Below are 27,986 nucleotides of genomic sequence, written 5' to 3'. Positions count from 1 at the left end.
TGATCCACCGCCAGAAAGAAAACGAAATCGTAGAGGGTCATATGCTATATGGTAATTCGCCGCAGAGGGCTTTTTAGAAAATGCAGTAAATACTAAAAAGAACTTAGATTCTGCAGTAGTATCTCCACAAAGGCAGGCGAAAACACCGTCAATAAACTGGTAAGCACGTATAACAAGGTAGGGGTTGCTCTTATTTGTTTATTCTCTGTAATTAATTATGGATAGATATATCTAAATATTTTGAAATATTTTATTTCACAGTGATCTATAGATCTAGATCTAGGACCCGACTGTTCTAGTATGTTCTATGCTGTCCCATGTACTGAAATTAATGTATGGAGGGAGCGGAGTGAATTGACTCTCGCTATGTATGAAGGGGTGACCAAAGTTCGCGGACATTTTAGAACATATTACAACATGTGATGTTCGATCTATGATTTCTCATATTCTACACAAATTTATTCATTTCAATTATTACCAAAGTTTTTTACTACAGATTGGTTCAACAAGAAAATTTATCGTCGAAGGATTTCGAAGATATCGCGATCTAAAAATTCGATGTCCGATCGTGCGTGCGCGCTGCATCTAAAAAAGTCATAAAAGTAACGAGACCTAACCTCACACACGGGGGTTTTCAGTTGATTTATCAAAAAATGCGATCCATCAAAAATAAGGTAATAACATGATTTGCAAGGCAAGATTACATACAATCAGTTGGTGCCACTTTTTACTTATAATTTTGAGGATTTCTGCTCTCAAAATAAAGATTTCCAGACCCTTATCGGTAAGTTGATAATTTTTCGGAACGGACGCAAATAACTGCAAAATTTGCCGATCTTTTGTCAATATTTTCACAATTTCGCACCCAATTCCAAAGAAAATTTCGTTTCTGGGTAATTTTGTGATCCTCTTTCCATTAGTGATATCAGATTTTCGAAATCTTACCGAATTTTTGAGAAAGCGAACTTTGGTCACGCGCGAACTTTGGTTAGGGTGTCTGATCGCGCACTCAGTTTTGTGTGCTAAAATTCTCCCATAGAGATTGCACACATCCCTATGCCGTCCATGTGCATTGCGCGCTCATGCAAAATTGGTCAATGATTTTATGAACAAATTGAAATTCAAACCTTTGGGGCTCGTGATCCCGAAGGTGAAACTCAATAATTGAGGTGTCATATGAAACGGCAGGTTTTTCTCCATGTTCCCCATAGGGGGGCACCCCCAAAATTCTAAAAATATCTTGCTCAAAACAGCGATCTAAACATTGTTTCCATGGTAACTCGGAGATTTACCAATTTCATGAAGTGCTCCCCCGAGGGATAAGTTGGGCCAGCTGTAAAGAATATATCCGTCCATGCACTTATTTTTTCTCTAGTCCCAAGAGATCACTAGCCCCAACAGTTTGAAAATACCCTTACTCCACGTTTTGCATATCATGCTGTGCATTAGCTGTGCAGCTTTCGAGCAAAAATTATAACTCTGCGTGAACCACTTTTTTGTCCATTCTGACCAAAATGCTATGAATATTGCGCAGTTTTTGAGGGGCTGTATCTTTTGATAGAAACATTGGTGAGTCTTGAAATTTGAAAGGTATTATTCTGATTACATTTTTATTCCAATATCCAACAAAAATGGTGAAAAACGATCCCAAATTGAAAATTGAAAAATCGTTCAGACACCCTACTTTGGTCACACCACCATACAGATGTACCTGAGCTGAGTCTTTGCATACTGTTAAAATGTACACAATTTTGCAACTAATATTGGCGCTTGTTCAGACATCTATCCAAAATTTGACCTGTAACTCCGGCGTGGAGAAACCCTACTAAAACTTACCAAAAATGAAGTAAATATTCATCAAATGTCCAATTAGGCAAATTCATGCAAAAAAATATATTAAAAAAATTGACTTGAAAACACATCAGACAATTAGTCTGAACCGAGTCAGGAGCAGATTTGAAGAAATTATATTTTTAAATGTTGTAAACTGTAAAGCCAAAGATTTAAGAAGAAAACTGACCAAGTATCTGTACTAAAAATCGTACATGTAAAATTGGTCGTACACATTCGACAGCTGAAAATGACGCGCACGGTTGCGTTACGTGCGTTCTCGAATCCAAAATCATACCTCACACACACACTCTCGCCATACCGCGAATGGTCCGTCGTGGGGAGCTAGGCGGCTGAGAGTTTGCAGCGATACCAACGCAGCTTCGGAGCTCCGCAGCGCGCCATTTTAGCGGGACTCGGAAAGGTTCGTGGTGGGAAGGCAGCGGCCTAGCTTTTTGCCCAAACAACGCTAGATCGGCTGCTGGCAAAATGAAAATAACTACGATCGAGAACATTGTCGGTTTCTTAACTTTTCAGTGAGATAATTCTGAATTCTAATTGAGACTATATAATAAATTAAATCGACAAAGAAACCTCTGTAGAACTCTTATAACTGTACAAAAGCTTGTTTATTTCTTCATTTGACATTTTGTTTTCGACCATTTTTTCGTGCGCGAGTCAATGCAAACTATGTATTACCAAACTTTCAACACGCAAGGAACGGGGAACACTCGCGGACCTTGTATCAAATTCGTTGCAAAAAAAAAAATTCAAGGGTGATTTTGAAGCAGTGAAGAATATTGGCGCTGCAATGCGCAGAAATATACTTGAAAGAAACTTAAAAAATCATACCTGAATTTTCAGAAAATCGTATTTGTATTAGTGTACCTAGATGTTACTTGTTTATAACTCAGATTTTATGAAGATTTGTCGGGAAAAAATGTCAATTTTTTCTGTTTGGTGGTCATTTCTAGGCTAATATTTTAAAAGTTACTTCAGTAATGGTTCCGATGTTTCTTTTATCATACTCGCATGTTATTTCTACATAGATTAAACATAGGATGGTTAAGGGTAAGACCGGATAACATTATAAAAAAGATATATCCTTCCAACCTCCCATATCCAATTTTTGGGCTGATTATTGCCGACCCACCGCAGCAAGGCCATTCAGATTTTTGTACGCGACCGAAGCGCCCTCTAGTGCCCCATGAATGTGCCTAGTCCAATTAAAGGTAAAGACCAGTATTGGAAACGCCCCAATTTCAAAAAATGAAATTGAAGCTCTCATTACCAATCATGTGAAAGAATATGTTTTGACTAATACATGATGATAAAAAATTTGCCGGGAAACCACCTACTAATTCATATATTTGGTAAATTTGTTTCTCTCATGGTCTGTGAGAGATATAGGGTAGTCCCATATACATCTTTCTGTATATAGTGCTTGTAACTTTACGAAGAATGGGCCAAATTTCTTATCATTCTGATGATTCCAGAACCTTGCAGATGCTAGATGCTAGATGATCAACCTTTTCTGATCGATTCCACAACGTTTCTTTCACAATGCAATCGCATGACCATAACTGGTCTTTACCTTTAAAGATCGTGATTTAAAAGTCATTAGATTTCTAGACCTAGGCCTATGTTTCTTATCTGTTTCGTGTCAATTTTCTTGTTTTTGGGGGGAGTATTTTTCCGAAAAACTTTGATATTAGAAAACACCTTTTCACAGGTTTCACGGCAAACCGCTACACAATACAAATGCATATACTGATAGTGGGTTGCGGGCACACATAGGAGCATCACTATCAAGGCTGTGTAGTAAAGCTGTGCTTTTGATTCTCAACATTTCAAACACCACTGTACAAAACTCAACTGATTTCACTCAAAATCGGTACTTTAGTGACAATTGATGACACCTAAATAGCAGTAAAATACATTTTTTTAAAACTTACTGATGTTAAAAAGAATAATTTTGAAAATTCAAATTGTAAGTCTAGTGACTTAGTGTCGAACTTTGCTTAACAGCTGCATCGACATGACTGTGTGCAGTCTATGCAAAATTGTGTGGTGTGTGTATTTGTGTAAGGGTATAATAATACCTGCCTCACAGCAAGCATGCAGTGCTAGAGGTCAATACGCATTAGCATTGACTCTCTATGCTTTGCTGGAGTGGTCGCGGGCGGGCGCGCGCCTGTGTGAAGCTCATCTACCGTAATGTCTCAGATCCTACGTTACGGTTCAAATTTTGGATAGGTTTCTGAACAAGAGCTCTAATATTTTAGAAAATAGTAAGACAGGAAATGTATCACTGTGTCACTATGTATGGTCTTTAGTAGACCAAAGAGTAAAGGCAAGCTTTCGGTTTAACTGTTATGGTATAAATTGATCATGATTGATATCATTTGATGTCTGTATCCTCTACTTACATTGCAGAAGTTGGTTGAAACCATAACATAATGACTACTTTAGATGACAAGCTATTGGGAGAGAAGACACAGTACTACTACAGTGACAGTGAAGATGAGCGGGAGGAAGACGATGATGATAAATCCAGCGGAGATGAACAAAACAAGGACTGTGCTGCATCACCTGAAGCTGAATTCATTCCAGAAGCAGATCTTAGTGCAAGCGGTTATGGAGCAAGTCGGGTAGGTGAACTCCTATGCTGCATTAGTGTGGTAGACATTATGGGCTCCAAGATTCTTTCATTAATATTCATGACCTTACGTCTAGCTAGCTAAACCTGTGCATGCGCACCTGGTAGCCGGTAGGGTTAGTGCACTAATGTCCTTTGGCAAGACATTGATCTACATTTGCCACACTCCACCCAGGTGAAGTAAATGGGTACCTGGTAGGAATTTATTCCTTGAAACGCAGAGCGCGTAACAGCTGCACTGCTAAAGCCAGGGTAATTATGCTGCATTATTGTAGAGCGCTTAGAGACTTCTGACAAAGTAAGTGTTAGGCGCTATATAAGCACTGTAATTATTATTATTAGTGATAGGATTATAATAATCATGCAAACCCACCTTTCATCAACCCAGCGTTAGCTCAATCGGTTAGAACAGTGTAATAAAACATTGTAGTTGTGGGTTCAAACCTCAGTATTTATTCAGATTTGTTTGTCCTTATAAATAGCCAGTGAGGCAAAGCAAAAAATAATCATTGTCTGTGAGGTAGACACAGCTAGCTACCGGTAGACTCTTCGTGAACTTACATGTTGCTGCATGTTCAGGCGCTCGCGCGCATGTAAGCTCATGAATAATAATGAACGAATCTTGGAGCCCATATAGTGTTGATCCATTAGTTTGCTTAGAATACTCTCGTGCAAGTTCTTATAGACTACTTCCGGAGCTCAGACATGGCTATCATGTACATGTACGAGACTATTTGGATTAGTTTGACAGTTTATGAACCTTGATACTCGCTTAAGTTACCCAAATCAACTTTTTTATTGCGATCTTTTGTAGATTGCACAGAGTTCATGCTAATTAATGATAATATCTAATAATTTCTTGGTAACCTGTCATGTGCCAGGCAGAAAAGCTAGAATGGATTTTATGTGTTTCTTGGCTCATTTCCCTTTTTTAAAATTTCAGACTGGACCAAAAGGTGTACTAGCAGACTGGAGAAGATTCAAACAGCTTGAGACAGAGAAGAGAGGAGACCAGGATAGAGAAAAGAGACTCCTGGCTGAAAAACTGTCTATGACATGTCGATCCTATGTAAGTAGTATCTTCCAAATGTGTTTTCTTCATCACTCTGTAATTTGCTCTGCTCTGAAAATGAATTCCATTTGGCTAGAGAGCCTGGCTGAAAAAGAAAAAACTCAGGAGGATTGAAGATAGGGGAGGGGAGGGGAGGGGGTGAAAGATGAAAGAGGGAAATAGCTACATCACCAATGGTAATTATTTGCTTGATATTGAAGCCCTGAAATATTGCGCTTAAAAATGATCAAATAGTGCTTCAAAAAGTAAAAATCTTTGATTGACCAGTTTTACCATACCTACTTGTTTTCCCCAATAGACTGAAGTGTCATTAAAAATGTTGGAAAACGATTTTTGAAATTTTGATAGATTCATACAGCCTCAGCTCTAGTGTGGGTAGATCGTATTATGAACTCATGTGCATCCACTCTGTTTATTTACCCTCCATGCTTTCATTGTCCTTTGTAGCTTGATGATGAGAAAGCCAAGGAGGATGAAGAGCTTGATCAGCTTCAACTAGAATCCATGTTGGAAGATGAGTTCATGAGGAGATACAGGGAAGAAAGGATGAATCAGATGATATTGAATATACAGAAAAACAGGTAAAGATTCAATCAGTAAAGCCCTTTTTAGGTAGAAGTTAAAAAACATTTTCAAGTTCCATGTCACAACTCTGTGTATAATGAGACAGAGATTATCAAACAAAACAACTTAAAAAAGTTATCTCCCCCCCAAAAAAAAAGAAAAAAAGAAGAAGATAATAATACCTCATACTTATAACGACTAAAAATCTTGTCATTTCTTGGTTGGTGTTGAGTTGGTCTAATAATATGCCAAACTAAACCGTAAATTTTTTTAAAACTAATGACAGCAAAAAACAACAAAAGAACAATGAAACAAATCAATCACCAATCACAAAATCAATCACAAAATATCCTGTCAAACTTCACAATCAATATTTCTTTAAGTTTCAATGTTATATCATCACATGATGATATGTACGCAAATGACTTTTAGATGTAATATAGGTACTGGTATGTGTATATAGTATATGTAGACAAAAAGAAGAGCAATACGAACCTCATTGAAAATCTAAGCCAAGCAGAATTACGATTATAGCATACTTGTAGTTTCTTGTGTTTGTGTAATTTTGATGATCTTACAACCTATCATCGTGTCCCTTGGCCATGTATTTCCAAAGTAAACTTTCAGCGATCTGTTGATTTATCTTTGCAGCCCAAGATTTGGCAAACTGTTGCGTCTCAATAAAAATAACTTTGTTGATGCAATAGACAGTGAACGCAAGGAAGTGACTGTTATCATCCACATAGAAGATCAAGTAAGTGAAGATAAAATGTTAGAAATGGTGTAGAGAGTTTTTCTGATTCAGGATTATTTGTGCAGACTACCTCATGTTGAAAGTAATTGTGTGTTCTGGTAATAACACAAAAGATTTTCACAGAATCAAACAAAATTTCCACTGAATGTGTTCAGTACAACGGGTAAATTTTGTCTGCTTCATGATTTGTATGCATTCAGCCACCAAAGGTAGTGCTGGTGGTATGATTTATTTTATAGACATGGAATGATTGCAATTGCTAAGCAACGAGCAAAGAGAGGTAAACAAGTTGAGAATGTGGTCGTGACTGTATGTATAGCAGTAGCTGTAATATGTGCAAATATATAGTGAGAGAGAGAGATAGAGACAGAGGGGGGGGGGGGGGGAATCTATGCACTGTATGTAGCTTGTCATTGTTATGTGTGAGTGTATGATTATATTTCTAGAATTATATGTAAAAGCTTAAACTCATCTAAATGTATTAAAATCAATTACGTTCATTTACAGTCAAGATTTTATATGTCACATTTAAAGATGGCCCATTGTAATACTTGACTCTTGGCCAATTTTGACAGGAGAACCTCATTATCCACTGAAACAACTCAAAATGTTTCTAGCTGTCTTGTTGAACAAACAAATTCCTACCTTCAGCAAAAAGTTCTAAAAATATAAATGAATACAAGGTAAAGTGATGATAATAAAAGTTATCAAAATAAAGCTATCAAGCAAATATGCACATAGTTCATACTGTGAAAATCAAATTCTGCTTTGCTGCCATCTGTTGGTTGTCTTAGTTCAAGGTTTAATAACATGCGACTCTATCCATGCTATGTGTGAAGGGACTTCAGAAATGCAAATACCAAGGTCAAATTCTTGCTGACAAGAGTATCTATATTGAAGATTAATTTGATTAATGTGTCAGTGCGTGTAGTTTCAAGTGCAACAATTGCTTTGTCCACTTATGATAATTTCTCCTGGGATACTGCAAGGCCAATTGTGAACTAGGAGCAAACAATATCTAGTCAGGAAATCTGATGTACATCTAGACAATTTTGTAATGTTGTATTTTCAGAGGGGCTTGGCAGAGGCAGAGGCTAAGAGGGGAGGGGGGGGGGGGGGGGGGCTTTCCCCCTCCTTCTGCTTCAATTTACTTTTGTTTTTAAAATGCGATTTGAATTTGGCGTAAATATTTATAAATGAATGATACATGCCAATACAAATAAAACAACAACAATGGGGGCAGTCATTCTTATCACAGCTTACATTTCACAATGTTGGTCTGTGCTAAGAGGCAAATGATGATTTCATTTTTTAGATAAAATTAGAGGTATAAAAGAGCACATTTTGTCAGAAACTTTGATCTTTTATATCATTCTTTGGTAAACAAGATTCAATAATGTGATTTGATTTCTCAATTCCAATCTAAAGTAGCCTGTTGATTAGTAGGAGAAGAACCATGAGCACTATATCCTATGTAAAAGAATGGTCAAGGATGGCTCATGTGATGTGAAATATTTCCACCGTATCATATATGAAAAATTGATATGTGTGACCTAAAACAGGGTGTGTCCTGGATAAACATGCCCTGCTAACTTCATGCACCAGTGCAAACATATGCGCACTGCTATGTGTATTGGCCTACAATGTGCTAAAGTCACTGAGAAATGAGAATATCATTGAAGTTAGCCCCAAATTTTTGAAATTTTCTTCTATATCTTGTCATTATTTGTTTAGACAAAAGTGGTTATTTGTTGATATTTTCAGCTTTATAAATAGTTTACCCCATTATTGCATGTGAGCAAAGTCTATACACAGCAAAACAAGAAAGAAGTAGACACAATTTTTGTTAAGATGTTTAAATAAATTTTTAATATGAATTTATGTTTCATATATTATATCGAAATAAACATGAATAAATCCTTTTTAAGATGATATGCAATTGACCAGTTCATGATTAGCACATGTCCCAAATGACCTTGAATATCCACAGATCTTCAAAACATGAAGAGGCCCCACTTTGTACATTTTGAAATAATCACTCCTACAGCGATGGAGGTGCTACATAAATAGCCTTTGTTTCCCCTTTCAAAGAGTACTTCCGCCTGTGTATCATGGAGTGCACTCCTCGTGCATAAATTAATAATGATTACATAACTTCATGAGCATGTTATCCAGTATTTTTTCTCTGTGTATTTTACAATTTGGTCTGCAATGACCTTTATCTGCTCATGCTCAGACTGCAACTATGAACTGGCTTATTGGCGTACCATTTATGCATGAGCGAGCATAGCCATTTAATAATAAATGATTCTCTGAAAGAAAATTGCTGAAATGGGGCATCTGGCCATTCAGATGTTGATGAGCATTGTAGGTATCCTATGGCTCATCCATGAACTTCAGTGGAAAAGAGAGGCATCTTGACAGTGCTTGTCATAACCTAACTTGAGACTACAGTGTTTGTTTTCATTGTTGAACAAGAATGTCTCACAGATGCATTAACATTTCATTAACGTTTGAATGGCTACTTGCTCTTTTTTTTAGCAATTTTCGTAATCAGACATTCTAACGGTTAACAAGTTACATGTATGCCCAATTTGCCCATCCAAGCATGGAAGTTCAAAATTTGATCTCAATCAATGTTGGTAGAATACTGATTTTTGTTTGACTTTATATTTTATTGATGGTGTATATGAAAATTTTCAACGATAAAGAGAGACTACTTTTTTTGTTGTTAATGAGTCTAGATCTATTTTATATATTTTGGGATCTTGTTCCTTTAGCAGATATTGTATTATTTTTAATGTTGCCATTTCTTAATTCTAAAAGAAAAAGGCATTAAATTTCTTTTTTTAATATTTTTATTTGAGTAATTATTTTGAATGAATTTTACTTTATAAATATAATATCATTCTAAACTGGACATTTATAGCATTTGTAACTAACAATTTGTATATTTTGTATAAAGCAATCTACAATATCATCTAGTTTCTTAATTTAAATGTCTCTTTTATAAACAATTTTTGCCTTTGTGTAGAACTTTAGATGTTAGTCAACAAAACAAAACAATTTAATTTCTGAGTTTGAGTGGCTTTTCATAAAAGATTAATTCCCTACATTTTGATGTGTATAGTGTTTTCTCTCCCATTCTCTCTTCTACCTCTTTCTCTTTATCTCTCTTTCTGTTTTTTGTTCTCTCTCTCTCAGTCATACATGTATCTCTTGTTTCTCCCTTTCTACCACTCACACTCACACTATCTTTTCCCCTTTCCATCTCTTGTAAGATAATTCCTCCTTCCCCCTTTCTCTCTCTCTCTCTCTCTCTCTCTCTCTCTCTCTCTCTCTCTCTCTCTTTCTCTGTCTCTCTCTCTGTCTTTCTGTCTCTTTTTCTCTGTCTCTCTTTCTCTGTCTCTCTTTCTTTCTCTCTTTCTCTGTCTCTCTCTCTGTCTCTCTCTCTCTTATCCCCCCCTCTCTCTCTCTCTCTCTTTGTCTCTCTTTTTCTCGCTATCTCTTTCTCTGTCTCTCTGTGTGTCTTTCTGTCTCTTTTTCTCTGTCTCTCTTTCTCTGTCTCTCTTTCTCTTTCTCTGTCTCTGTCTCTGTCTCTCTCTCTCTGTCTCTCTCTCTCTCTCTCTCTCTCTTATCCCCTCTCTCTCTCTCTCTCTCTCCCTCTCTACCCCCTCTCTACCATTTATGCTCTCTGTGACCCTCTCCAACCCTTCATTACCGCTGATCTATGCCATAGATGAAAAGCTTGTATGTTGACGTTCATAATTAATCAAGTCAGCTTTAATGCAATACAATGGGAAGATAACACAAACAATAAACAGGGGCCCTGTGAGGAGCATGTCGATTTCATCAATCAAATCAATCAATCAATCTGATCAGCAGAGTTACCCTTGACATTTCAAGGCAGCCGTGTAAGCAGTGATCAAAATATAGCAAACATCATGTTATAAGCAAATCCAATTAACATTTTTTCTGGTTTTATCATTGTTGGTATATATTTTGCTTGATACCAGACGGTTACACGAATCCACTATGGCTATAGATTAACATGTAGGAGGAAAGATCATTACCCACAAACTTTACAAACAAGGAGTAAGATATTATAAGACAAGTTTTAATAGTGGCTCCCCTTCTTCTTAAGATATATGGTAATGTTGATGCAAAAAGAGATTTCTATGATATTTTACATTTTGCAATCAATGAATGTTGCAATGAAAGGCAAACCATTCTTGGTAAAACAATGTTTTTTGAAATCAACATTGTTCTTCTTAACCCTTGCACAGCAGTGTATTACAGACTGCAAATCATTGTATGTGTGCACTTCATAATCCTTGCTTTTTTAATAGTAATGATTTGTAATTGTAATGTCTAAATATTGATATCAAATTAATTTGATAAGATTTAATTCAAATTAATTTTTGTGATCACCAATCCTAAAATTCCTGACACACTGTGCAAGATGTGTGGAGGTTATTGTAGCAAGAGAAATATATGCTAGTACTGTATGTACCCATAGTGAACTTGAGGGGAGACTGCTCATGATTAGATTGTGCACATTTGAACTTACATTTCAGGCAATTATTGCTTCTTAACCAAAGTCTGTCATTATCATGAAATACCAACACGTAAACCACCCTGCACCTGCGCCCTGTGATCCGACCATTGCACCGCTGACAATTGCTTTGGGCTTTATTCCATGAAATATATACATGTAGGCTTGGGGTTGCAATTGGGTATTAGATTAGGTATAAGGTTAAGGTTAAGGTTAGGTACAGAGTTCAGTTTATGGAATCAATCCAGAGCAATTATCTCAGGAGCATACACCTGTACGTCATACAGCCCCTGCGACTATACACAGCACTACCACATACAGGAATTAATGAGTTTCGTCGCATTCTACCTCAGCCTGCCTGGTTTGATGTCAGAAATCTAATTTTAGGGACTCTTTTTAATTCCTCTCGGCCTCCCTGAATATTGGAACCTGAGGTTTCCATGGTAACCCGGTGGAGGCTATTGGAGGTTGATTGCTTCTAATGAATGAGTGCTTGATCAGGACACAATAGATGCCCTTTGATGGAGGGAGACGCGGAGAGGACGGGGAGATGAAAGATAATGAAAAAATGAAAGGGGTGAAGTCAAGTGTAGACCTTCTGATTAGGATATCAAACCATAATATTCCTGCCTTCCTTTTTTTATGATGTGAGACTCATGATAGTGTCATAACGATATGATTTGAAAATTGCACATACCATATTTTGTGAACTACAAGTAAGGAGGGAGGTGTAAAGCTGCTTACATTTTCTGTTCAATGTTGAATGTTATGAAATCACTAAAAAATGTTTGTACAATACTAATTCAATTATTGGCCTAAAGTGTTACAGACATATATTAGGACTTTTACAACCGTCAATTATTTGAGGATAAAAGTTATTGAAAATATTCAGGCAAGGTATTTTTTATGATTTTGAACTTTTATTAATGCTCATCTTTTATGTTATGAGTGCAAACAGTGTGGATTTGATTTTATGAAAAATATGAATTGATGAACTTTAAGTATTGGTAATGAACAAAGTGTTTTTTAAAAGCAATTTTGAATCGGCGATCAAATGAAGTCTGATATGTGTAGTGTTAAAACAATTTTACTTTAAGTTAATGTACGTCTGCAAGTGTTTATAGAGGGAGGGAGGGAGGGAGGGAAAGTAAGAGAGAGAGAGAGAGAGAGAGAGAGAGAGAGAGAAAGAGAAAGAGGGGAGATGAAATAACCTTACTCCATGGTGAAGTAGAAGAAGTTTCAAGGTGATAGTGTAATGCAGTTAATGTAATTACTGTAATCTACATGTCATGTAAGTTGTAAGGTTTTTAATCAATCCATACAAGATAATTTTTCTTTGAACTACACGTACCGGTAAATGTCAAATTTAATTTTCTGCTTCATGCATTTGTGAATACTTGTGTCATGTAGTTATTTAATTGATTCTGTTATATTTATGTTATGTATATATGCAGTGTAATGTTCTACGCATAATGTTGTTTTCACTACTTTTTTGCATGCTCTCCTCTCCCCCCCCCCCCCTGAATAACCTCCTTTTCTTTACAAATGTTGACATCTCCATGTACCTGTTTACTCAGATGTCGTCTTAATCTTGATAACCGTTTCCTAGGGTCCCTGTTGCCCTGTTTCCACATCATTTTGTCTTCCCTTGGATGAAATGTAAATCAACTGATGCCTCAGTATAAATCCCTATTTGAACATGCTAATGAAATCACCAGCCAGTAACTCTGTCACTTATGAGATGATTTTTTTTTTTTTTTCTTTTCACTTCCCAGTCGCTTCAAGCCTGTGAGTCTATGAATGGATGCCTTCATTGCTTGGCTCAAGAATATCCCTTTGTCAAGTTCTGCGCAGCTAATGCAGCAGATATTCAGACCAGCCAGTTATTTGTAAGTCGAATTGATCTCATTGCTGTCAACTTTTTGTTTTGTTTTTGATATTTTAAATATTTAAAAAAATTAGATATCTACACTATCTTTATCATATTTATATGCATATCTGCAAATTTTGGTAATTGGTATTTACAGATATGAACGATGTCTCTTTTTTAAATTTTGCTTGCTATACAATAAACCTCCATGGATAGAGAGCAGAAGGGTGTATACAGACGTACAGAGAGAGAGAGAGAGAGAGAGAGAGAGAGAGAGAGACAGAGAGACAGAGAGACAGAGAGAGAGGGGGGAGACAGAGGCAAACGGAGAGACAGACAGACAGTGAGACAGGCTGACAGATAGACAGAGACAGAGACAAACAGAGAGACAGACAGACAGTGAGACAGGCTGACAGATAGACAGATAGACACAGACAGAGACAGATTATTAATACATGGGGAAATGTAAAAGGGAAGCTTAATACATTTTTTTTATATTGATTAATATGTGCTCATAGTACTACAATTGTGCAAGCACTTAGCTGAGTTGGGTTTCATACTTTACAACATCTTTTGAGGTCAAAGAAAAACAAAACACTGTACATCAACATGTCAAAGTAAAACAAGAGATTCACACAAATCTAATGTACAAACTTTAAATTCTTTACTCTATTTGATTTGTCAAGGATAACACTTTTGTGCTGAAGTTTGAAGTAGGATACAAAATGTTAATGGAATAAACACCACACGATTCTGCATTCAAACAGTTCAAACAGAAATGCTTTTACAAATTCTCGACAGAAGATGCAAACTTGAGAGTAGTATTGATAATGTTGTCTCTGCGCTGCTGGGCACATTGTGCACTCCGTGTGCGCTTGCATTGCAATTGATCACGCGTCACCTAAAGTGCTTGCTTTCAATGTAACTTAGCACAACATTCCAAGTGTTGGGAGTAAATGTTTCAAGAGTGATGGAAGAGCAGAAGAAGTCAATGACATGAGATCGTTCACCTAGAGAGGGAAGGGCCACGGAAGTGATAATATACGAAGGCAGTGACTCGAAGGTGGCACACTTAGGGTTTGAGGTGCATGGGTTAGGATTGAGAGGGTGTTGATAAGAAGAAGGAGGAATAAGAATAGATAGGTAGAAGAGATAAAAGATAGATTTGATAAGAAATGTGATGAAGGAAGATAGTGAGGAAAAACAGTGATTGCAGAGCATGACTTTCATTCAAAGGAGATACCCTTCTCCTCCCGCTTCTTCTATTTTTCCTTCTTCTTCTTCATCATTTTCTTCTTCCTCTCCATCTTCCTTTTTCTTCTTCTTCTTTTTCTTTTTTCTTTTTTCTTTTTTCTTTTTCTTCTTCTTTTTTCTTCTCCTCCCTTCCTCCTCCTTCTTCGTCTCCTCCTACTTATGTTTCTTCTTTTTTTTCTTTCTTTTTCCCCATCTTCATCTTCTTCTTGCTTCCCCTCCTTAGCTGCAGCAGATTATCGCAAATGAAAGATGGGGTTTACATATATAGGACAAACAACAACAAAATAATGTGACAATGATAAAAGATGTAAAATAATAAGACATCAAAGAAAACAACAAGAACACAAAATAAATAGTAAGAAATATTTTAGAAGTACAGAGGAAATGGGATGGAAAACCATTTTTTATACCAATTTTGTTACTGATTATTCATTCTCATAATTCCATTTTTCTTTACGACAGACAGAGAAAGGCCTCCCTGCTCTCCTAGTCTACAAAGCAGGCCAACTCATCGGCAACTTCATCAGAGTCTCGGATGTGTTCGGTGAAGACTTTTTCGCTACAGAAGTAGAGAGTTTCTTACAAGAGTGAGTAATAATCTTTGCAATTTTTATCAAATGCATGAGCAGTACATACTTTTGCAGAACTTTCTAAAACACACAGCAGAGGAAGATGATATTATTCATGTGCTCGCTCTTGTACTTTGAGAGGATGTACATGGTTGTTGCTATTGCTGTTCTATTATAAGTCTTTATTAATGACCAGGGATAAGTGGGGATGAGTGAAATCCTCAAGGGCATTCTCCAGCAAAAGTGCCCCTCAAGAAAAATAGAGAAATAAATAAGAATAAGAAAAATATGCATGTGATTAATTGCACGTGAGCTTCTTAATTTTTTGTTTCTTGCTGTGTTACAACTTTGGGGGATTTTTAACCAACTAGAAAAGGTTTTGCTTGATGATAACCAGTTCAAGAAGGGGAAAAATCCCACCCCTCTTAAACATCAGCTGGTAACATGCTTGGATGTACTTATGGAAGATGCTATAATGCAATTACTCCAGATGAGGATGTAGGCCGGCAATTAGAGCAATGTCATCTATTCTTCATGGAGAATAGCTGACTATGTCTGCAAGGTCCGTTGGCCTACTTCTTTATCATTAACTGGATTCTTCTGAGATGTATTTAGCACAATTCCCCTCACTTACGGAAGTGCGCGACCCCTGGGACCTTTCATGGCCATATCAACCACTCAGAGCCAGAAGGGTGTTATCGCTGCATTGAAGTGTATGTGTTAATGCCCTTCTGGCTCCAAACAAGATATTTTCCTTTAAATTTTATTTATACTTATAGGAGAGGACATGAGATGAAGTATGTATGGATGTCATTTTGAATTGAAATCTAATTGTATTTAGGGATGAATATAGAATACATGACTTGTGAGATATGGGATGAACATAATTGCGTGTGGTGTAGGGTACGTGTGGAAGGTCATTTATGCTTAGTTTCTATGGTGATGTCAACAGAACATATGGGGAATACTGCTTTTCCTATTTAGTTTCATAGTTAAGAGGAGTCTACTGAATTGTATCTCGACTTTAATGCTATCTATTAGGAAAGTGTCACCAAGAATTTGGTGTGATCATTGGAACTAAATGTTTAAAATGGAGCATGATTTTTCAATGATTCAGGAAAATATATTTATCAAAAAAGTGCTGTACTTGTATCTGGTCAATCTGGTGTAGAAATTAGAAGAGAAACTGTATTGTACTCCAGAGCAACCTTTTCCAACCTTTTTTATGCCTCCGCCACCGAAGGTGGTGCCGGAGGCATCATGTTTTCGGGTTGTCCGTCCGTACGTCCGTCCGTCCGTACGTCCGTCCGTCCGTACGTCCGTCCGTCCGTACGTCCGTCCGTCCGTACGTCCGTCCGTCCGTCCGTCCGTCCGTCCGTCCCGTTTGACCGTTATCACAATATCTCAAGAACCATTTAAGATTTAAACTTAAGACTCAGGAATAGTATTTATCACCATAGGAAGACGATCTGATTAGATTTTGGAGAACGTAGGTCAAAGGTCACAGGTCACAGAGGTCAACTTATGAAATTCCTTGTATTGAGTTTGTTAGCGCGATATCTCAAGAACCATTTGAGATTTAAACTTCAAACTTAAGGATAGTATGTATCACCATAGGAAGACGATCTGATTAGATTTTGGAGCACGTATGTCAAAGGTCAAGGGTCACAGAGGTCAACTTATGAAATTCCATACATTGAGATTGTTATCATGATATCTCAAGAACCACTGGAGATTTAAACTTCAAACTTAGTGATAGTGTGTATCACTATAGGAAAACAATCTGATTACATTTTGGGTTACGAGGTCAAAGGTCACAGGGCTCATTATGTATGCAAAAACAGCTTGTGATCGCGTTATCTGAACAACCGATTGATGGATTCCTGCCAAACTTTGGTCATGTATTTATCTTGCAGAGCTGATGAACTGATCAGATTTTGGGGTCACGAGGTCAAAGGTCAAAGGTCACAGGGCTCATTATATATGCAAAAACAGCTTGTGATCGCGTTATCTGAACAACCGATTGATGGATTCCTGCCAAACTTTGGTCATGTATGTATCTTGCAAAGCCAATGAATTGATTAGATTTTGGGGTCACGAGGTCAAAGGTCACAGCGCACATTGTCTATGCAAAAACAGCTCGTGATCGCCTTATCTCAAGAACCGATTGATGGATTCCTGCCAAACTTAGGTCATGTATGTTACTTGCAGAGCTGATGAACTTATTAGATTTTGGGGTCATGAGGTAAAGGTCAAGGTCATGCGGCTCATTATGTATGCAAAAATAGCTTGTGATCGTATTATTATTAGAACAGATTGATGGATTCCTGCCAAACTTAGATCATTTATGTATCTTGCAGAGCCAATGAATGGTTCATAAGATCAAAGGTCATGGGCTCATTATGTTTGCAAAAATAGCTTGTGGACGCATTCTCATTAGAACTGACAGATGGATTACTATTTAACTCAGGAAATCTTGCAGAGCCAATGAACTGAGTAGATTTTAGGGTCATGAGGTCAAAGATCAAAGGGTCATATATGTATATGAGAAATTGCTTGTAATCACGATATTCTGAGAACATGTTAATGGATTACAATTGAACTTGAATTTGAAAAATTTCTTCCGTTTCGGTTTGTAAAATTGCTCTATGACGGAGGCATCATTTTCGACTGCGCGCAGTCGAATTCCATCTAGTTTTTATTAAGTCACGGCACCATTTTAAGAAATAAAAAGTTTTGCGTCACCTCAATCCCAAATTCACAGAAGATTCATTTTGCATCATCCTGGCACTCATCAAGTAAAACCACATTTGTTTCCAAAGTTTGTGATTAAGCAAAGCGTGCAAGGCAACAAGTAGTGACATTTTAATATGGTAAAAGTTTAATTTTGTAATCAACACAATGAATAAGATATAAAATAATGTATGTGTGTCCTTTGCCACTATTTACACGAATACAAACATCATATATTTGGTCATCTTGGTTCTTGATACACGTTTAAGTGGATATTCAAGCCTTTCGTAACCCAGAATTATTATTTTAAATGTAAAGAGAGAGAGAGAGAGTGTAGTGAATGAGCGTGGTAGCAACGTAATTTCAATAGAAAAGATATTATTCGGGTACCTTACTGTCAAATAGACTCGTGCACCTCCAAGTCTTTGCCCAAATAGAGAGGTATTCAGGCACTTTGCTGTCTGAACCCTTCCTGTTTCTCAATGTTGCGAGAGAGTGGAGATAATATCTTTAAAATGTTATTTCCTCATGAAATGATATACTGTAGTGGTTTCTCATGTTTGGTTTTCACGAAATCGACATCATTACCAACTTCTTTCGCAGCCCCCGTAGAGATTCACCCCATTTGAAAAACTCTGCTCCAGATCTTTTTAGAGTTTATGTAGCAGAAAAAGTTATGGTCAATTTGTCATTAATAGATTCTATTTAAAATTACCCCCGACCCACTTATATTAAATTGTCTTGCAATTCCACTCCAGTTCAATATAAATGGTAATGAGTATGGTATAAGGGGGTTGTAAGTAAAAGAAAGAAAGAAAAAATGAAAGAATGAAGGAAAGAAAGGGGGAAATTAAGTCTTTTTTTTTCTTCTTCTCCTTATAGCTACCAAAATCATTTCATGTATTCATGAGTTTATTACTCTGAAATAATTCCTGATAATGATGATGAGGTCATCATAATAATTATAGTACTATTGGTTACAATTGTTTCAACAGAAATTCAATTTTCATATATCGATTTTATTCTCATTGCTACGAACGATTCGTCATAATTCTCACAGACCTTCAGAATCTTTCACCTCTATCCCTGCCTTTCTTCTGCAATGATCGCATGCCCTTGCTAAATGATAATTGACGTTTTGACTGATGGTGGAATTTAGGAAATTGATTCAATGCATCATCCAATTTTAGATGTACTTGTACTAATGTAGCACTTGGAAGTGGAACTGACACAGAAACAAAAAAGTGCAATGTGTGTATATTTCTGAATGATGTATTTTGAGTGTACTCTTTTGAAGAAAAATAAAGCACATATCTTTTTAATCTGAATAGCAGGAAGGGAATTCTTATGAAGTTGTAATGACCATTCCAAAAATTTTGTCTGTAAAATATAGTTCTTGCCAAATCTTTCTTATTTCAAAATTTGATTTGTTATACCTTGCTTGTTATATCCATGGGATGCATTTAGATGAAAGGAACAACAGAAATTACGTCGTCTGTTTAGAGCCAAAAGGGCATTAACTCATATACTTTAGCACAGAGTTAATGCCCTTTTGGCTCTGAACTAATGATCAATTTAAGTACAAAGTACGAGACAGTTCATGTTTTGAAGGATTTCATAACTTCAAATATTGAAATGCTGATCTATCACAAAAAGGATGATTATGTCATACTTGCCATTACAAAACACATGCAATATTTTACAGTTATGAAACATGATCTACTCACACGATCTACTCACACGATAAGAGCACATATACATGTAATGCAAATAAATTACCTATCATGGTATAACATCTCAAGTTCGACCTGCCCGAAATAATTCATTGACAGCAAGCAATATCTCACTCTTCTCATAGTAATATCCCTGAATAACAACATTGATTTCTAAATTCAGCTTCTATTACGTTGGAGATCTCTCTCTCTGACCTCTCTCTCTGACCTCTCTCTCTCTCTCTATCTCTCTCTCTCTCTCTCTCTCTCTCCCCCCTCTCTCTCTCTCTCTCTCTCTCTCCCCCCTCTCTCTCTCTCTCCCTTGCTCTTGCTCCCCTCTTTCTATATTTGACAAAATTATGTTTGGTACACATATATATGGAGCCAGGAATCTACCAATGTCAAAATTCATCACTCCTGGGAAATTGTGAGATACTTTTATGAGATAGGGACTCCAGTTTACATTTTGTGGGTGAAAGGTTTGTGCGCTGTGTGGAGTAAAAAGGAATGTATATGTACATGTATATGCACATGTATAAATTCAAAGAAGGATTGTACCTGAATGTGATTCTACTTCATGAAATATTACTTTCCAGGCATCAAAGAAACAAAAATTGTTGCTGAGCGATTTGGTTCTTGTAGCCCCCCCCCCCCCCCCCCCCCCCCCCAAAGAAAAAAAAAATAATAATGTTGTAATTATCTGTTTTGGGTTATGTTTATTTCGTTTACAATTTGTTTTGCATATACGCACCTCTTTTTTTATTCCTTATACGTATTACACATTTGGAGCTATAGATTTTTGATGTAATACTGAACACATGGGTGTATTTCTGAATTCATCCAATGGCCTGTAATAAAAGTGTGTGAAATCTAGCAGTCCTATTTTGATTCTATATCTGATTGAAAATAATAGAATTACAAAATACAAATAATAAATGAATGAGCAGTGAATATAAAATCAACATGAAAATAGATACATGTAAAGCAGAGCAGTTTTCAAAGAGGAGTTATGAGATTAATCAAGTAATTAATACAGCTCCTTGTGTAATGAGAACAAAAATGAAAGAAAATAAGACAGGGTGTTTAGCTTAAAATTGTAAGGAAGCAAGTAATAGTGATGAAAGATTCGAAGAGAAAAAGAAGGAGAAAGAACATTTATATAGGGTAATTTCCATGACTAGTACTATAAGCAAAAGCATGATATTTTTTCCAGCATATTTGATGTCTCTAGAGAAGCATTTGAATTTTGAAACGAGAGAGTTGAGTAAAAACAAAAGAGAAGAAGAAAAATAGAAAACGGAGTGAGATAGAAATGGGAAATAAACCACCCAGCAAAACACTGCAGAGCAAAACAAGGTACTGGTATATGGATGCTGGGATAAGCATCAATTGGTATTCTATGAAAGTGGTGTGCATAGATGCAATAAAAAAAAATCATGCATTCCATCTGTTGAAACAGCTGCCCCTCTCCGCATCCATTTCAATAAAATAATCGTCTGGCGTTCCATATAATATTGTTGGTTTTGTCGAATACCATACATGTAGGCACGATGAGTTTATTCTTCCTCTCTGTCGTATTCTCAATTTCAGGAGTTATGGGGCAATGAAAATGATTAGTCTCTAGTGAATAGAGGGAAGAACAAGCTGATCTGAAAGACATGCTAAGCATTTTCCAAAGCAATGTTTTATCTGTTTAATGCATGATTCTTTGTATTTTCCCACTTTCAATATGCCATCTCTTTGCAGTTTTTTTCTTCAACCAGAAGCAAAATTATCATTTATAAATCTGAACAAATTGGGTATAAAACCAAGTTAAGTAGACTAAATAGTAAACATGCATATTGTAATGTTAGAATTATAGATATGAAGAGTAATATGATGAAAATGAAGACTACAAAAATAACAAAAGATTTTGATAAAGATGATAATATCAATCAACTCTTTGCGCTAAACGCTGTACAAAGGTATTTGAATAACATTGTGTATTTGTATTGCTTCTTGAAAGAAAAAATCCGTACGTGCACAATCTTTTGACAATGGTTTAGAATCATCGTTTCTGTGAGGCTCAATTGTGGATAGAGGAAGTGGTTACTGGTTAGTAAAGCTCTACTTTCATAAAGTTCAATTACTCCTCAGAGACATGCATATATTAGATGGCTTCAGAGAAAGACATATAATACCACATACTCTATTCGGTGCAACTTTGGAAATATTGTGCAGTGTTGTTTTTATTGAGCGGTATGACTGTTATAAGGCAGGAGACACACAGTAGGCCCGTCTTCATCAGCTCGAGATTGCCAAATAGCCCGCTTTTTTGTGATTTGGGAAATAATCCAGAAGTTACAAATCACGTCTTCATCAGCTCGAGACTTGACCTCAAACCTTGAAACTCGAGCTCAAGAAATTAGCTCGAGACATTTTGCTCAGCGTTTGCCAATAGTGCAAGTCTTCGGGCTGGTGAAGACGCACCAGACAAATAACGGGATATTTTGCAAACTAGGATGATTATTTTGACCAAATATCCCGCTAATTGCAACTTCGGGCTGATGAGGACGCAAATTAACTGGATAATTTGCGATCGGTATAGTTCAAATAGCGGGATATTTGGCAATCTCGAGCTGATGAGGACAGGTCTTATGAGTCGTCTGCTACATGTAAGAGCCAGAAAGGTGCTCATTGTTATCCTGCAGCAAGGAGTAACGCCCTTCTGGCACTCAGCAGACGATAATGCCCTCTGTTACCATGCAGACTTTGAAAATTGATTTTGATTTGTTTGTAATCTTCCCTCGCATCTCACCAGAAGTGAAAGATGAATTGAACGGTGGATGTATTTATTTCAGCAGGATAGCATTTCAATCCTGTTTATTCAACGCTCCATCCGTTGGACTGGTTTTTTCACGTTTCCCTCTTTGTTTTTCCCATGAGCCTTGTCCCACATTTCAGACCATGATTGTGAATATTTCAAGAGTTGAACAAATTTGTCCTACTTTCATGAGTCTGAATTATAAAAATGTGTGCCTCGATAATTTCATCTGCTCTATTTTCACCCCTTGGGTTTCTGTTGAGGGGCATGATCAATGTTAAACAGGAGGAGAAGTATAGCATGTTTGGTCGTTATTGTTATTGGAACTTTTGCATTTTTAGTACGTGTGGATTGCATTTCTGTTAACGTAAATGAGGTGTACAAGAAGATCACATTTTAATTTTTATTGAAACTGAGTCAATGTGTAAATTTGTTTGACATCTATAATTCATGTAATCATATCCTCATGAATAATGAATTTTACTCTTCAAAGAGAATGACAATTGTACCTAAGGGCATTCTAACTTTCAGATGAGATTTGAATAATTGAAATACATAATTGGAATAAGTGATTTTTATATTAATGTTGATTAATTGGAAAATGGCATACAAATTTATCAGTGTGGAAACTGATGAGGGTACAATATGCATACATGAAAAATAAAAGTAGACCTAAAAACATCATGTTTAGGATATAGGAATAATAATAATAGCGTAGTTTGAAGTCAAGTAATTATAAATGAATGAAGAAATGGTTAAAGTGAAAGGTTATTGAAAAGTTCTTATTCAGTAAATAGAGTTATTTTCTAAACAAAAGCCTAGAAAATGATTTTCCTTGAAATATTGGAAGAAAAAGGCTGTTGGTTTTGTACAGACATTTATAATACCTTCAATACCATATTTACAACAAAAAAAACATGTTGATTGTATGTCCTCGTAATAGTCATTCATCAAATATAAGAGTTTTGTATGTGTCTTCTTCATTTGAATCAATGAGTAATATCAAAGTAATTGTCCAAAATTATATTCAACAAGCAAAATGTAACCATTTTTTTCCCTTTCTCTCTTTTTACTCTTTTTATCATTTTGTATCTTTCTCTCTCCTTTTTTCTATAACTGTCTGTCCCTCCCTCTCTCTCTGCCCCTCCTTTCTTGTCTTTCATGTGTTTCTCTGTGTCACTTTTTACCTCTTACCTCTTTCTGAACTTCTTTTACATTTCTCTTTTCTGTTCCTACGTGTGACACTACCGGTATGCATCTTTCCTCCATCCCATCGTCTTCCTCCTCTTCTTCCCTTCTCTTCTTCCCTCCTCTCCCCCCCCCTCCTCTCCCCCCCTCCTCTCCCCCTCCTATTCTGCAGGCATGGCTTGCTGCCGAACAAAGACGATGCAAAGGTCATCCCAGGTCACGTGGAAGAAGATGAGGACAGTGACCTTGAATTAGACTGAAGTGGAGTGGAGACCCAGATTTTCAAGAGATGGGGTTGTGCTACGATTTCATTCCACCTTACATCCAATACCCTCTTCATGTTGTCTGGAAAAAAGTATGATACAGTCTGCCATAATTTGTAAGCATTGTGCTTTTGTATCTATTGTTTCAATGCCGCAAATCTTGCTATTTTTGTTGTTGGCAGATGTATGTGTACGTTGGAGTGAAGATTGCATGATTGCTCCGAACCAAGGGGTAGGATGTAATCGCCAGCAGCATAGATTTGTTTTGCGTGCTGCTAGCAAGTGCGGAAAGCAAACGTTTTAACCTTTCAAGTGAGAGTCTTTTCCTTTCACATTGCCTGCATGTTACAACAAATTGCGGCCTCTTGGCAGATAATGTACCATTTAGAGGTCTGTGATTCGGGAGCGTAAACTTTAAACATCAAATTCAATGAAACAAGCTTTTTTTCAAGCTTCACAATCTCTTTATATGAATTCAGTCAATATGAAAGGGGTATTGGACAAAAGTACTTTTCCAAGAGTGGTAGATATTTCCGGAAAATCACCCCTCATGGAACGACCAGGTGCATCGCGCTACAAAGTGCGGGCACTGTACATTGGATTTACGGTACTTCATTCCAGATGATGTCTACATACAAATTTCAAGTACTCTGTATCAGTATGGGAGGAGGAGGGGGGTGGGGGGGGGGGGGAGGTTTCTTCAACTTCTGTAGGTGTATAGGCAAAATTCAACTCTGTCCTAATCTGATGTTGCCTGCCAAAATGTCAACTTTCAAATACTGTGAGCAAGGGAAGTGAGTGAGCAAGAATGTAACGCGTTATAATTGCTGCAAGGTAATTTTATGTAAGAAATGTTCTAGAAGTAGTATATAAAATCTAAGTAGACTACCCTGCTGCCCAAATGTTTAAAGGGTTGCCTGAATAATAGCAATTTCTCAATCTTGCGGGGCTGCTGCCTCCCCAGCCTGTACATTCTCAACTTTTTTTAGGAGCTTTCTACTTTGATCTGAACAAACGAATGTCAAAGCAGTTTCATCAATCAACCAAGCCATATTTAATGTTAATACAGTGTACGCCTATGTAGAAAGCATTGTCTTTCGCAGAATGTTTTGACCGGTATTTCATGTGACTCTTATTTGATAGGTGCTGAATTAATTGTCTCATTTTCATTTCCATTACAGTTTTCACTTGCAAGAAAAACACAATATAGCTGTGTATAACTTGTGGCTTATGGTATGAAAAATGTGATACAGTGCACTTTGTCTGCCTCTGTTATCAAGTCCAATTTTGTTTCTCTCTCCAAATTTGAATAACTGACTTTCATGTTGTGTCATATAGGGCTTTATAATACCACCACAATTTCTCTTTCTGTGATTTTGTGACTGCATGATGATGATTACATGCAAGCTGTCCCATTTTAGAAATGGAACTTTTAATATTGATGAGTTTACGTTTTAATCTTATGAATAATATATGTTGTACCCTAATAGTACCTGGCAGGGTTTCTACTTTATAATTAGGTTTCAAATTTCACCTTGTTAAAATGGATATGGTAAAGATCAAATTGTGTGTGAGGTGACTAAAATGAACTGGCTCTCATATCTCATATCTCACCAGTATTTGTCATGTAGGACTTTGGGGGTTTCTTGTCTCATTTAGCAAGATGTAAATCGGTTTGCTTGTAAATCTTTGGGATTAGAGTAATCCCTTTATTGAGGTATATCAAGTGGTCTGGAATGCAAATGAATGAGTACAATTTGCATGCATCAATTTATTATTGATGGCAAACTGTAGTATATTGCATGGGTAACCAAAGTCTTTATACAGGCCGGTCTAATTAACCCTCAAATGCCACACAAATAATCTCCCTGCGCTACATTGTAGTTTTCCTGGGATAGATAAACCAATGGCTTTGATATTATGTAAATATTTCCAGTGCAAGGTTAATTTATATTGGTGTTATGAGGGTTGTCATGGAGCTATGGGTAAAAATGGGTAATTTTGCAAAGCCATTATGTTGCATAAAGAAATCCTTTCTCTATCGGTGCCTATTGTTTTGTGCAAAATTGCATGTGTGGCAAACAAAAGTCCATGAAGAGGTGCAGAAAGCAACCAAAGTGTTAATAATGTTGCATAAATTTGTTGTAGAATTTTTTTCTTTTCTTTACCTGACCAGTTTTAGGCTGGGTAAAGGAGGAGCAAAGTCCTTAGGTTAGACAAATGGTTATACAAGTGATATGTCATAATAATGATGACAATTTATGATTGCAAAATTGTATAATATTGTATGTGTGTGTAATACTGTCTTATTTATGATTGATAACATGTTGTTAATGCTAATTCAGTCCTAAATGTAATTAGGAACTTTGTAATGTTAGAATTATAGATATGAAGAGTAATATGATGAAAATGACTACAAAAAGACTACAAAAATAACAAAAGATGTTGATAAAGATGATAATATCAATCAACTCTTTGCCTAACTATTTACCTTGATGTGCAGGGGGGGGGGGGGTCGGACTATACCATTTAAGATCAAGTAAATTCGTATCTGACAGTTTTCTCAAACAAATTTTTATACTGTAAAGTGTAAATGGAATCATAATATGATGGAAAATGTTGTAGTGATCAGTGATCACCATGCTATAAGTACTTGCATTACAAGATGTTCATCAACTATTGTGGTATGTTAAATTAGGCACATCTTCAAGTTGATGTTTCTATATATCTATAGTAATGTTGTTGATAGAGTCGTAACAGGTGAGCTAATACTTTCAACATCAAAATCTCTGTTTAATAGAGCAGAAATGTACGTGGATGAACAAAAAATGATATCTTGTCTCTTGTCTATTGAGTCCTAGAGAAGATTTGTTGACTCAGCCGGTAGTCTCGAGATATAGGCAAGAAAGGTTGATTATTAAACTAGCCCACTTTTCATTATCCAGACCTGGGACCTGTTTCACAAAGCTTTTTTTCAATGATAAAAATCAGTGACATATCTGCTGATAACCAATCAGAAGCGAGGATATCTCTAGCTAATAACAAAACCTGTCATTTGTCACTGATGACAAGTTCGGTGAAATGGGGCCCTGTCGATGGATAGTCGATTGAATACATTTGCACTGCATGCCAAGGACAATAGTACAACGGGTCCAGCGTCTTTTTTTCTGTTTTGCTCTTTGTTTGACGCAAGTTATCTCATTTATTATGTAGGATGGACTGCTCTCAATTAGGTTTCTAGATGAATAATGAAACAGTTTTGAATTGAATTGTCTGTAGGGTAGACAATAGGAAGCTGTATTGCTTGTAGGTAATCCTTGAGCCTGATTTGAAATTATCAAAATCAGGATCTTTGTTTTAAAGTCATACTGTTCACATACTATATTTCGAGGTATCAAAGTTTGTAATTTTGCCAATTGTAATGAAATCTCTGTAGGACTTCAAAGTGTGCAATACTCTCTGATTATCATGAAGTGTTTTTTCCTATGTGATGAACATAAGAATGAAATCATGCAGTTAACAACTGACTGTTTTGTTTTTTCATCTATTTTTATGTTTTAAATGTTAAAAAGTCATAAGTACTGTACATCAACATTATGTATGCTGGAAAGAGGCAAGGTTTAATGGCATATAAATAAATGCACAAAACTAAAAGTATATTATGAAATCTATTACATGTAAGATGTATTCCATTGGAGAACAAGATCCTAACTTCTGGATAAAAGATTGATATGCTTGGCTGTTTTTACATTTCAAAAACCACACTAGAGAAAACAATTTTTGTTTAAACAAAGTCTTTGCTTGTAAGTAGTGTGTTTAGTTATGTGTTTTTTAATCCATATGAAATAAATGCTTAAACATGCTAACTGTTGTAAATAGTAGATATTGATATTCTTTAATGGAGAATGGTGAATGAAGAAATTGATAGAGTCATGTAATCAGAACAGATGAACATTGTCTAGGGAAAGAGAGAGAGACGTGTGGATTTCAAATAAACACGAACATTTAATGAGGATGAGAGAGATAGAGATAGAAATATAGAGGGAGAGATATATAGAGAGAGGGAGATATAAACAGAGATAGTGAGATAAAGATAAAATGGAGAGAGAGAGAGAGACATGCAGATTTCAAATCAACACGAACATCTTTCTTAGATTTGA

General features: G+C 36.4%; 1 protein-coding gene across 2 annotated transcripts; it reads left to right on the top strand.

Annotated features, from left to right (window-relative positions):
* The first annotated feature begins 53 nt into the window (after window positions 1-53).
* Window positions 54-27,697, top strand: LOC115919159 (phosducin-like protein). Of its 2 annotated transcripts, none has more exons than XM_030972173.1 (8): window positions 54-159; window positions 4,267-4,481; window positions 5,433-5,558; window positions 6,009-6,142; window positions 6,777-6,879; window positions 13,210-13,323; window positions 15,021-15,145; window positions 23,736-27,697. In XM_030972173.1, the coding sequence occupies exons 2-8, from the start codon at window positions 4,290-4,292 to the stop codon at window positions 23,821-23,823; spliced, it is 882 nt and encodes a 293-aa protein (XP_030828033.1). In that variant the 5' UTR covers window positions 54-159; window positions 4,267-4,289; the 3' UTR covers window positions 23,824-27,697. The 2 variants fall into 2 exon arrangements, with proteins under 2 accessions (XP_030828033.1, XP_030828034.1); XM_030972174.1 differs by having other exon boundaries at window positions 76-177.
* Window positions 27,698-27,986: the final 289 nt, after the last annotated feature.

Source organism: Strongylocentrotus purpuratus, unplaced genomic scaffold, assembly GCF_000002235.5.
Source record: "Strongylocentrotus purpuratus isolate Spur 01 unplaced genomic scaffold, Spur_5.0 spur5_scaffold_6, whole genome shotgun sequence".
Lineage (NCBI taxonomy): Eukaryota > Metazoa > Echinodermata > Echinoidea > Camarodonta > Strongylocentrotidae > Strongylocentrotus > Strongylocentrotus purpuratus.
This window is presented reverse-complemented; position numbering and strand designations above follow the sequence as displayed.